Here is a 12612-nt window from a genome sequence, read left to right as displayed (position 1 = left end):
GATCTCGCTGCCCATGGGTTCGAGCCCTGCGTCAGGCTCTGTGCTGATGGCTCAGAGCCCGGAGCCTGCTTCGGATTCTGTGTCTCCCTCTCTCTCTGCCCCTCCCCCACTCATGCTCTGTCTCTCTCTCTCTGTCAAAAAATAAATAAACATTTAAAAAAATTTAAGGAAGAGGAGGAGAGAAGGAGGAGTCTGGGGATGCTGGAGAAAAAGAGGGGGAGGAGAAAGAGGAGGGACAAGCAGTGGTCGGGGCTCTACAATCCTGAGGATGAGCTGGTCAACCAGCAGTCCCTGAGAGGAGGAACATGGTCCTGCACGTGGTGTTTTTGCTGCTCTGGGTCTGCTGGCTTCACAGTGTGTTTGGTCAAGACTATGAAGGTGAGTAGCAATGTTCCAGCAGCGGGGTGGACATTTAAAAACCAAGTCTTGGGGCGCCTGGGGGGGCTCAATCGGTTGGGCGCCCGACCAGCTCAGGTTATGATTTCACAGTTTGTGGGTTCGAGACCCACATCGGGCTCTGTGCTGACAGCTCAGAGCCTGGAGCCTGCTTCCGATTCTGTCTCTCCCTCTCTCTCTGCCGCTCCCCTGCTCGTGCTCTGTCTCTCTCTCTCTCTCTCTCTCAAAAATAAATAAGCATTAAAATATTTTAAGTGCCTTATTAGCGTCTTTGAAAATGGAACTGAGTTTTGGCAAGTCTGTTAACCTTTACCAAAATCCTGTGGCCTTCGACAGTTGTAAATAACACAATAAGAAACTTCATTATGGATGCATTTCTTACACATTTCATGGGGGTTACACGTAGTTGTGAAACAATTTTTTTTTTTTTTTTTTTGCAAAATGGCAAAAAAAAAAAAAATGGTTTTGCATGTCCTATTTGTAAGTATTCTTCAGGACATCTTTGCCCTGAAACATAAATCAAATGCAGCATGGATAAATATTTTTTTAGAATAAGATGTCCTCAGTGTGACCATGACCACTGCTTTCTTTTCTTTTTTTTTTTTTTAATGTTTTTATTTATTTTTGAGAGAAAGAGACACAGAGCGAGCAGGGGAGGTGCAGAGAGAGATAGAGAGAGGGAGACACAGAATCCAAAGCAAGGCTCCAGGCTCCGAGCTGTCAACACAGAGCCCGACATGGAGTTCGAACGCACGAACTGCGAGATCATGACCTGAGCCAAAGTCAGATGCTCAACCGACTGAGCCACCCCGGGGGGGCCCCCGGCCTCCTGAATTACCAACATCACATTTTCCCACTGTCTGGATGCCATCCAGAGTCTTGGTGATTGTAACACTTCTCAGAAGAATGCGAGTAAGAATGAAGACCCACTGGTTCTGGGCACCTTAGCTGGTCTTTCCACTTAACGTGGTGCTAAGTCTACTTCTGAGCCTTTGGAAATGTTTACTCACACTGTCCATCTCCCTTCACAAGTATCTGTTTCCTGGAGGCTAAGAGGGCCCCGTGGTTGTCTCTAGGGGTTTCTTTTGAGCCCCTGACACGCAGGCTACACGTGTTGACGCTGCCCTTTGGCTACTGTCATAGGCACAATGACCCACATTGGCTACTGTGGGCACAATGACCACGTCCCCATGGCAACCCGGCCTGCGGACAAGATGCCATCGGAAATAAGGGGCACTCTGATTCCAGAGACGAACCAGGAAAAGCATTGCGTTTTAGCATCTTAGAAGGAATGAGATGGGTGGTTCGGATCCCGCCAGGCACACGGGATGGTGCAGACATTAAGTGGCGGGAGTGCCTCCATTCATGCTCCTGGCTAGCGGGAAGACAGGAGACAGATGAGCCCTACGAGCATACCCCGCCCCCCACTCCCCGCATGCCCCGCACGAGAACGGAGGTGTGATTGACCTGGCGAGGCTTCACAGAGGGCTCGGTTGAGTGACCTTATTCCAGGACTAGAAATTTGCCATGCACGAAGTGTAATTTCCCCGCGGTTACGAGCTGTTGGGGTACACTCAGGGATTAGGTGACACTGGGGTCCCTTTTGGGAGGACGGGACAGAGCCTGATGCAGGGTTCCAACCCACGGAACCGTGAGACCATGGCCTGAGCCGAAACCAAGAGTGGGAGGCTCAACCGACTGAGCCACCCAGGCGCCCCTTAGCAAAGGTTTGCACTAAAATACGAATCTTGCATTGCAAGAGCCTTTATTATTTTATCAGGGTGAGTGAGGTGGAATGATAGTCGGGCGCTCCTGGAGGCCCCCTACTGGCTGAGGGCTGAGCACCCTCCCACCCTCCTGTGTTCCACCTCCCTCCTGCAAGGGGCTCCAAAGTCTCCCTCCCACCCCCCACCCCCACCCCGCCACCACCACTTGCCCTCTCTGGCTCCAGCCTGAGTTTCATCTGTGACCTTAGACAAGGTTCTGAGCCTCGGCTGCTCTGGAACAGGAGGAGAATGATTCTTGTTGCCCCCTACACTCCAGGGATGCCACCCAGAATGGGCGAGGTTGAGAAGGGGGTTGCCTGGGGTGCCTGGGTGGCTCAGTCGGTTAACCGTCCAGCCTCAGCTCAGGTCATGATTCTCATGGCTGTTGGGTTCGAGTCCGGAGTCCTGAGTCTCGTGCGTCGGGCTCTGTACTGATGGCTCAGAGCCTGGAGCCCGCTTTGGATTCTGTGTCTCCCTCTCTCTCTCTGCCCCTCCCCACTTGTGCTCTGCCTCTCTCTGTCTCTCAAAAAATAAACGTTAAAAAAAAAAAAAAGAAATGAGATCGCGAGATCACATGGCCATTCTATTTTTAATTTTTTGAGCAACCTCCCTACTGTTTTCCATTTTCCATAGCAGCTGCACTATTTTACATTCCCAGCGCGAGTTCTCCATAATTCTTTGCTGTTATGATTAGGTCAGGTTTTCTTTTAAAAATCTTTAACCCGTTGTATTATGGAAACGTTCCCACAGACTCAAAAGAATTGTCAATGTCCTCTCCCCCGTGGAGGGCAGACAGAATTTCTAGTGTTAAGCCAAATGGTGTGCTGGGTGCTTGATATGCATAATACATATGGTCCTCATAACAAGCCCATGAGGTAGGTACAATTAGCGCCCTCATTTTATAGAAGAGAATCTGAGGCACAGAGGGGTTGAGTCGTGTCCCCGGAGTCACACAGCTAGCTGGGGACAACTGAGCTAGAGGTTCTGAGAAGGCATATTTCTTTAGCCACATCTCTTCACTGTCAATTTATATTCTGAATGTGTCCTCCAACTGGAATCCTTCCTGGTGATAGGTGTGAAAAAGTAAGTCATCTCTCATCGCCTTCTTTATGCCATGTTTCCTGCTCCCAGAAAAAAAAAAAAGTTTCATGTTTTATACAGGTTGCCAGTTCAACGGTTACAGGCAAAAACACACCCATTGAGATCCTGTCTCTGTTCCAATCTCAGAAAAGAGCAGTTGAAGATCTGCGCACAACAGACAATCCGTTTATTATGAAACACACTAGCACTTTCTGTGAGATTTCTTGTAATTTCTTTTTTTTTTTTCGTTTATTTATTTTTGGGAGAGAGACAGAGCATGAACAGGGGAGGGGCAGAGAGAGAGGGAGACACAGAATCGGAAACAGGCTCCAGGCTCTGAGCCATCAGCCCAGAGCCCGACGCGGGGCTCGAACTCACGGACCGTGAGATCGTGACCTGAGCTGAAGTCGGACGCTTAACCGACTGCGCCACCCAGTCGCCCCGAGATTTCTTGTAATTTCAATACTTGCCCGATACCAGAGTCTCCTAAACTGCAATTCTGGAGCAGTTTTTAGTGGATACAAGTTCTCTATTGTTTGTGAAAATTAATTGCAAACTTGAACCTCATCAGGGAGAAAATAATAATGATTATCGTAAGGAAAGAAATCCTTTCTGCAATAAAAGAGTTGCCGTATGGTACATGCTTGCTATCTGCCATGTACTGTGCAGAGCCCGGACGTATGTTTTTATTCAACCCTCATAACAAACCTGTGACTTTGACCTGCAAAGACCTTTCCTTAACAGATGCTAAAACTAATTTGATCTTATTCTAAAAGCCAAGGACAGATCCGTAAATGTTTGCTTCCAATGGTACCTTTCAGATAGTACTAAAAAGAAATAGAGGGGCGCCTGGGTGGCTCAGTGGGTTGAGCGTCCGACTTCAGCTCAGGTCACGATCTCGAGATATGTGAGTTCGAGCCCCGCGTCGGGCTCTGGGCTGATGGCTCAGAGCCTGGAGCCTGCTTCCGATTCTGTGTCTCCCTCTCTCTCTGCCCCTCCCCCGTTCATGCTGTGTCTCTCTCTGTCTCAAAAATAAATAAACGTTAAAAAAATTTTTTTAATAAAAATAAATAGAATAAAACAAAACAGAAAAGAACAGTGAAGGTGTAAAACATGTTTTCCCTCCTATATTGTAGTTTATTTTTGTAGGAAGGTATGGAAAAAGTAAGTCATTTATTTTTACCTACGTATTTTTTTAATTTTTATTTTATTTATTTTTTGAGAAAGAGAGAGAGAGAGAGGGAGAATCCCAAGCAGGCTGCACGCTATCAGTGCAGAGCCCAACTCGGGGCTCAAACCCACAAACGGTGAGATCATGACCTGAGCCAAAATCAAGAGTTGGATGCTCAACTGACTGAGCCACCCAGGCACCCCTGATTCTTTGTTTGTTTGTTTTAGGGATTGTTTTTGTTGTTCCTGTTCATTAACACTATTTGGAAAATACAGTTAAAGCTAAAGGAAAAATTTAAAATCACCCACAATAAGGGGCACCTGAATGGCTCAGTCGGTTGAACGTCTGAATTCAGCTCAGGTCATGATCTCACAGTCCGTGAGTTCAGCACCCCCATCGGGCTCTGTGCTGACAGCTCAGAGCCTGGAGCCTGCTTCAGATTCTGTGTCTCCCTCTCTCTGCCCCTCCCCAACTCATGCTCTGTCTCTCTGTCTCTCTCTGAAAAATAAACATTTTTTAAAAATGTTTTTTAAATCGCCCACAATGACACTACTGAAAATAAGCATCACTGAAATTTTGATGCCTCTCCTTCAAAATATTATCCTTACTGGGATATAATTCAGTAAAATATTTGTGTTTTATTTTAAAGGTTAATCTAGTGAAATAAATATTTGTTTACAATTGTGTCTTTCAGATGACAATCTACCAGCTATAGGTGAGTTGATCAAAATTCTTTTATTAGAGTTTCTTTTGAAATTTGGCAATAAAATGTAAAGTCGTTGAATATTATGCTTCTTCTCCTGGTGAGAAACTGTATTTTTCATGAAAAACTATTTTATGTTTTTATATATAAGATAAAGTATGGGGCGCCTGAGTGGCTCAGTCAGTTAAGGGTCCAACTCTTGATCTCAGCTCAGGCCTTGATCTCAAGGTTGTGAGTCTGAGCCCTGTGCTGGGATTTGTGCTGGGCATGAAGCCTACAAAAAAAAAAAAAAAAAGATATAGTAAAATTTATGTTAAAAATAGTTGAGGAGGGGTACCTTAGTGGCTCAGTCAATTAAGCATCTAACTCTTGATTTCCACTCAGGTCATGATCCCACAGTTCATGGGATGGAGCCCCACCCTGCATCAGGCTCTGTGCTGGTGGCTCAGAGCCTGTTACTGGCCCAGAGCCAACTTGGGATTCTGTCTCTCCTCTCTCCCTGCGCCCCTCTCTCTCAAAAAACACATAAACTTAAAAAAAATTGTTAAGGAAATGGGCTGAGCATGAAGCCTGCTTAAGATTCTCTCTCCCTCTGCCCTTCTCTCTTGCTCGCATGCTTTCTCTCTCTCTCTAAAATAAATGAAATGAAAAAAACCTGTTGTAATAGTTAAGGAAAAAGAAGAGGAAATCAATTATAATATTATTGTTTTTTTACTGTTTATATTTTTGAGTTTTCATCCCATACAATTTCATAATGTGATTTCCTTTTTTGGAAAAATAGAGTCTTAAAGGATGTAATGAAATAGAGAATGCCTTTTGTCACCTAAAGATGAAGTACAAATGTTTTCCTATCTATTTCTATGCTCATCTTTGTTAATGCTTGCATGGTATTATAAAGTTTTATTTTATTTTATTTTATTTTATTTTATTTTATTTTATTTTATTTTATTATTTTTTAAGTAGGCTTCATGCTCAGCATGGAGCCCAATACAGGGCTTGAACTCAAGACCCTGAGATCAAGACCTGAGCAGAGAACAAGTGTCAGACACTTAACTGACTGAACCACCCAGGTGCCCCTAAAGTTATATTTTATTTTTAAATTCCTTTAGTGATTGGTACTTTTGGATTAATTTCTATTTGTGGAGCTATTATCAACCATGATGAAATAAACATTCTTTTGGGTTTTTTTTTAAGTCTTATTTATTCATTTTGAGAAAGAGAGAGAATGAGCAAGGGAAGGGCAGAGAGAGAGAGAGAGAGAATCCCAAGCAGGGTTCATGCTGTCAGCACAGAGCCCAGTGTGGGGCTCAATCCCATGAAACATGAGATCATGACCAGAGCAGAAACCAAGAGTCAGACGCTTAACTGAGTGAGCCACCTAGGTGCCCCTGAAATGGACATTCTTTTTTAAATTTTTTTTTTCAACGTTTATTTATTTTTGGGACAGAGAGAGACAGAGCATGAATGGGGGAGGGGGCAGAGAGAGGGAGACACAGAATCGGAAACAGGCTCCAGGCTCTGAGCCATCAGCCCAGCGCCTGACGCGGGGCTTGAACTCACGGACTGTGAGATCGTGACCTGGCTGAAGTCGGATGCTTAACCGACTGCGCCACCCAGGCGCCCCTGAAATGGACATTCTTAACCTCAATGTCATTCCCCCTGTCCAAAGCTCAGATGTGCCTATTGTGACCAGTACTAGTGAACATTGTGGGGATGATGGAATCTAACACATGTGATATTGCAAAAAGGAAATAATATATAAACCAGAGAAAATAACAAGTACAATTATTTTATATGAATGTGTACTTTATAGGAATGCCTAGGAAAACTAGGAAAGATTACTAGCTTCAAGAAGAGAGTGGCTGGATATAAGATAGATATACAGTAGTAAGTTGTTCTTCTCTATACTGGTAAGAACAAACTAGACACTGGTGGAAAAGGAAGTCACTCTATTTTACATCAATGACCAAAAGCACTTTGGAGTTATATCAGCAAGAAATCTCCAGGACTTAAAGTAAATGATGAAATCACATTGAAGAACACAAAGCGAGTTGTGAATAATAGAAGAATCATGCCATGTTTTTGACTGGAAAGCATAAGAATTGGGAAATAAATGTCAGCTTCAAATTTTCTTTTTCAGACACTATAACTCACTTTCCAGAAGTCAAAGGTAAGTTGATCAGAAGACTTTTGCAATGAAAGTACATTTCCTTATAATTTTATAAAAACAGGGAAAGCAGTGGGGTTTTTCCTGATAACATTTCTTTTTTCTCTTTTCATAAAATTTGATATAAGCAATTTGTAAACAGAAACAAAAACAAGAAATAGAGTCACCCCAAACTTTACTGGCATTTTACTGGCACTACTCTTTAATTTCTGCCAAATTAACAGAAAATACCCGATTTTAAGATTCACAGAGGACGGGGCGCCTGGGTGGCTTGGCCGGTTAAGCATCCGACTTCGGCTCAGGTCATGATCTCATGGTCCGTGAGTTCGAGCCCCGCATCAGGCTCTGTGCTGACTGCTCAGAGCCTGGAGCCTGTTTCCGATTCTGTGTCTCCCTCTCTCTCTGACCCTCCCCCGTTCATGCTCTGTCTCTCTCTGTCTCAAAAATAACTAAACGTTAAAAAAAAAAAAAAAAAAAAAAAGATTCACAGAGGAAAAATGCCCAATAGTAATGAGGAATATTATACACAAAAAAGTGCTGGAGAAACATCTTGTATTATCAGATATTTAAACAAACCACAATTATTGCCATATAAACAGCATGGTGTCAGCCTAGAATGCATCAAATAATAAGTAATCTTTTCTGATGCTCCATGGCTTCATATTTTTTTCATGTTACCCTGGACCATCTATTTTATTTTTTTAATCTGTTATTTATTTATTTATTTATTTAAGTGTGGTCAGGAGCACATGGGAGAAAGTCAGAGGGACAGAGAGAGAGAGAGAGAGAGAATCTCAAGCAGGCTCCACGCTTAGTACAGAGCCTGACACGGGGCTCAATCCCATGACCCTGGGATCATGACCTAAGCCAAAATCAAGAGTCAGACACTCAACTGATGCTGAAATCACATTGAAAAACACAAAGCGAGGCATCGAGGCATGCCAACTGCACCATCTGTTTTAAAGGAAGGCAGGAATCATCTGTTTTAAAATCAAGTGTTTTAAAATTGTATAAATGCCTCCTGCTAATGAAAATCTGGGTAAAAGAACACATCGGTAGGAAAGATGAGTCGCTATTGCCTTTGGAGAAAACAACTCCCAGCAGTGTTAACAATTCATATGTGCTTTAACCTAATAATCTTGCTTTGGGGAGTACATTCTGTAGAAACAGATGCTTCAATACATAAGGATTTACATATATGAATGCTTGCCTCAGCTTCATACACAGATGATAATCTGAATAAGGGAAATATTGAATAAATTTGGCAAAATCCGTATCACAGACTCTGAATTGGCATTAGAAAGGAGCTAGAGCTACAAAGCTTTAAAAGGATACGTTGGATAACATTTTTGGCTTGAGTCAATGGGTGGATAGAGAATGACTGTCATTCATGAGGGCAAATATAAGCAAGCAAGAAAGAGAGCGAGTTCAATTCTAGATAAAGTTCTGGAAGCTGTCTTAAATGGAGGCCAGGAGTTCTAAAAATAAGGGGGGGAGAGGATATGTTGAAAAGGATTTTTGTGATATGCTGAGTTAGAAACTCAGGTTATGGGGACATCTGGGTGGCTCAGTCAGTTGAGCATCCGACTCTTGATTTCAGGTCAGGTCATGATCTCACGGTTTGTGAGTTTGAGTCCCGTATTGGGCTCTGTCTGCACTGAGGGTGCAGAGACTGCTTCAGATTCTCTGTCTCCCTCTCTCTCTGCCCCTCCTCTACTCGTGTGTGCGCGCTCTCTCTCTCTCAAAATAAATTATGGATATAAAGTGTGACTCATTTGGGGAGGGAGCAAAAAATCTGTGCATGTGTACCCCTACATATATATTATGTATAGTTATATATATGTTGGATGGATGGATGGATGGATGGACGGATGGATGGAGATATATATATATATATATATGCAGAAAAATCCATATATACATGCAGAAAAGTGTGGATAGAGATAAATCAGGCTATATACAGTGTGTGTGTGTGTGTGTGTGTGTGTGTGTGTGTACGCACGTATGTGAGAAGGTAAAGAAAAAAGAGGGGAAATTGTTTAACAGATAAGTCTCAAATTTATGTTTCTAACCTTAGTATAGACTTCTGGAACCAGGGTCAAATGCTAAGCAAACCACCAACAGTGTCTATACCGTGGAGAAAAGTGGGACACGGGGTAGGGGTTTCAACAGCTCTGCTGCTACGTGACCCACCAGAACCTCAGGCAGGGGCTCTGATTCTGGTGCAAGCAAGGGAGGATGAAAGTAATTTTGTAACATCTCAACTAACACTCCCAGAGAGGGACGAAGGATCTTTGTTTTCTCTAGATGGCAAGTGCGTCTTTCCATTCCAGTACAAAGGTGGGATATTCTATGACTGCATCAAGTTCAAGGCAAAACACAAGTGGTGCTCCCTAACTAAGACGTACCAAGGACAGTGGAAGTATTGCTCTGAAGAAGGTGAGTACCTTGCCTCTGCACACCTCAGGGCAGTGATCTTTTGTCGCCAGGGCTGAAGTCCGGGGAGACCGGCCAGAGGGTCCTGAGAAGGGAATCCACGGTCAATTACATTGCGAAAATAAGGTTTGTGCAGATCTCTGGCAGTGTGGAAGTCACAAGGCCCCCAAGACGTATGATGAGGGCTTCACCCACGTTACCTTGAAATGAAAACGTTTAGCAAAACCCCAATCCCCCACCAATATTTCAGAGTAGATGGTGCCGAGCGGGATGGTGTGTGTGGGCGCACGCGTGTGTGTGATGGCAAAGAGGAGGTACAAAACAGAAAGATCTCTTATCCCGATTGCTTCCCTCCTCTGTAGACTTCGCAAAATGCGTGTTTCCCTTCTGGTACAGACGCCTTATCTACCGCGAATGCACGGAAGACGGGGATGCGTTTGGGAGAAAATGGTGCTCGCTGACCCAGAATTATAACAAGGACAAGGTCTGGAAATATTGTGACTGATGGCGACATTTTCTGGGAGGGGCACGAGGAGGGTCTAATCGTTCCCAGGGGAAATAAATGTCCAGTTTCTTTTGTGAAAGGAGGAGATAGGACTCTCCTTAAAAACGTTTTTTGTTTTTGTTCTTGTTTTTTTTTTTTTTTTTTTTCTGAGCTATGATCTGGCTGTAAATAGCTCGGGGTTTTGGTCGTGGATTATGGATGATGGGGTTTTTATATGGAAACTTCTATTGTAGCCTCAGCACTTTTACTTGCTAACTGGGTTAAATTTGGCCTTTTTTTTGAGAGAGAGAGAGAGAGAGAATCCCAAACAGACTCTATGTTCAGCATGACCCTGACCTGGGGCTCAATCTCACCACCCTGGGATCATGACCTGAGCCGAAATCAAGAGTCAAGGGCTCAACCGACTGAACCACCCAGGCGCCCCTGCTTTGTCATTCTAAATCATTGTCCCTTAGAGGGAAAATAGATGTCTTTACATTAAAAACAACACTCCCTGGGGTGCCTGGGTGGCTCAGTCGGTTGAGCATCTGACTTGGTTCCTGATCTCTCAGTCCATGAGTTCCAGCCTCGCGTCGGGCTCTGTGCTGACAGCTCAGAGCCTGGAGCCTGCTTCGGATTCTGTGTCTCCCTCTCTCTCTGCCCCTCCCCTGCTCGTGCTCTGTCTCTCTCTCTCTCTCTCTCTCTGTCAAAATTAAAAATAAACATTAAAAAATTAATAAAAACAACACTCCTTGATGAATTTTCAGATCCTTGCCTGTTCAGATACTTCTTTATAATAGGTCTTTTTGCTTCTTGCAAGTTTTTTAGGGGACATTTTTGAGATGAGCTCATTTTTTGTTTTCCTTTATCTATTCCTAGTTAAGCATTCAGGATCCTAAGAAAATGTTGAAATCCTGCCACAAAGGCAATTTGCCTCCAAGGGTCAAACGAATCACCCAGATATTCCTTATTTAGTGTGCCAAGAAAGTTGCCTTCCCAACAATTTGCCGGTTGCCTTCCCAACAATTTCCTGGTCGGGCTAACGCAAATCTACATCAAACCAAATCCGTTATGCCCAGCTGCATTTAGGCTTTCCTAAGCCTGAAACAGACTATTATAGCAAAAGCCTAAACAACTCTTGGGATGTGTGAACTATTTTATTTTGTTATGTTTATTTATTTTTAAAGTTTATTTATGTTTGAGAGAGAGACACACGCACACACAGAGCGTGAGTGGGGGAGGGGCAGAGAGAGAGGGAGACAGATTCCGAAGCAGGCTCCAGGCTCCGAGCTGTCGGCACAGAGCCTGACGCGGGGCTCGGACCCACGAACCGTGAGATCCTGACCTGAGCCAAAGTCAGACACCTACCCGACTGAGCCCCCCAGGCGCCCCTCTGAGGAGAGTTTTTAAAGCTGTGGGTCACAGTCATCAATTCAGTGGGGCATGACCAGCACTGTTAAAAATTTTAAATGCTGCAGAATTGGAGGAAAACCGCACAGTATATAGTATGTGTATCCAATATATTATTTCTTATAGTTTAAGCTGATTTTATAAATAGATACGGATGCCCATATACAGATACGTACACGGATAGGTCGTGGGGATGTGGTGTGTGGCCTGGGGACTGTAGTCAATGGTGTCTTAGTGCATTTTTGAAGGCTGCTGCAAGAGTGAAGAGTGAATCTTGAAAGTTCACATCGTCAGAAAAATTTTTTTTCTTGTAACTTTTTATGGTCACGGGTGGTGCCTGGACTCATTGTGGTGATCATTTTGCGGCGAACACAACGTCCAATCGTTACATTGCACAAGGTTGTATGTCACCATAACTCAATCAAAACCTATATATAGGGGCACCTGGAGGGTTCAGTCAGTTGAGCGTGGGGCTTCCGCTCAGGTCATGATCTCACAGTCCGTGAGTTCAAGCCCTGCGTCGGGCTCTGTGCTGATGGCTCAGAGCCCGGAACCTGGTTCGGATTCTGTGTCTCCCTCTCTCTCTGCCCCTCCCCCGCTCATGCTCTGTCTCTCTGTGTCTCAGAAATAAATAAGCATTAAATTTTTTTTTTAAAAAAACCTATATATAGGGGCGCCTGGGTCTTGGTCGGTTAAGCGTCCAACTTCGGCTCAGGTCATGATCTCACGGTCCGTGAGTTCGAGCCCCACATCAGGCTCTGTGCTGGAGCCTGTTTCAGATTCTGTGTCTCCCTCTCTCTCTGCCCCTCCCCTGTTCATGCTCTGTCTCTCTCTGTCTCAAAAGTAAATAAACGTTAAAAATAAATAAATAAATAAATAAATATGCCAAATCATATTGTTAAATGTAATCTTACAGTAGATCACAGCACCGTGCCCCCCCCAAAAAAGAAATAAAGTTCGGAAGCACTGTCTTTTGAACCCAGAAGGCTCATTGTAATC

General features: G+C 44.0%; 1 protein-coding gene across 2 annotated transcripts; it reads left to right on the top strand.

The window, feature by feature from the left end:
* Window positions 1-248: 248 nt before the first annotated feature.
* LOC112850768 (binder of sperm protein homolog 1) lies at window positions 249-12242 on the top strand. Of its 2 annotated transcripts, none has more exons than XM_086688561.1 (5): window positions 249-378; window positions 5108-5128; window positions 7257-7286; window positions 9591-9722; window positions 10116-12242. In XM_086688561.1, the coding sequence occupies exons 1-5, from the start codon at window positions 306-308 to the stop codon at window positions 10178-10180; spliced, it is 321 nt and encodes a 106-aa protein (XP_086544687.1). In that variant the 5' UTR covers window positions 249-305; the 3' UTR covers window positions 10181-12242. The 2 variants fall into 2 exon arrangements, with proteins under 2 accessions (XP_086544687.1, XP_086544685.1); XM_086688559.1 differs by having other exon boundaries at window positions 10082-12242.
* Window positions 12243-12612: the final 370 nt, after the last annotated feature.

This window comes from Puma concolor, chromosome E2 (assembly GCF_028749965.1).
Source record: "Puma concolor isolate L17-30 chromosome E2, mPumCon1.1.hap2, whole genome shotgun sequence".
NCBI classification, from domain to species: Eukaryota; Metazoa; Chordata; class Mammalia; order Carnivora; family Felidae; genus Puma; species Puma concolor.
The sequence above is the reverse complement of the archived record's forward strand: the minus strand, read 5'-3'. Positions and strand labels throughout refer to the sequence as shown.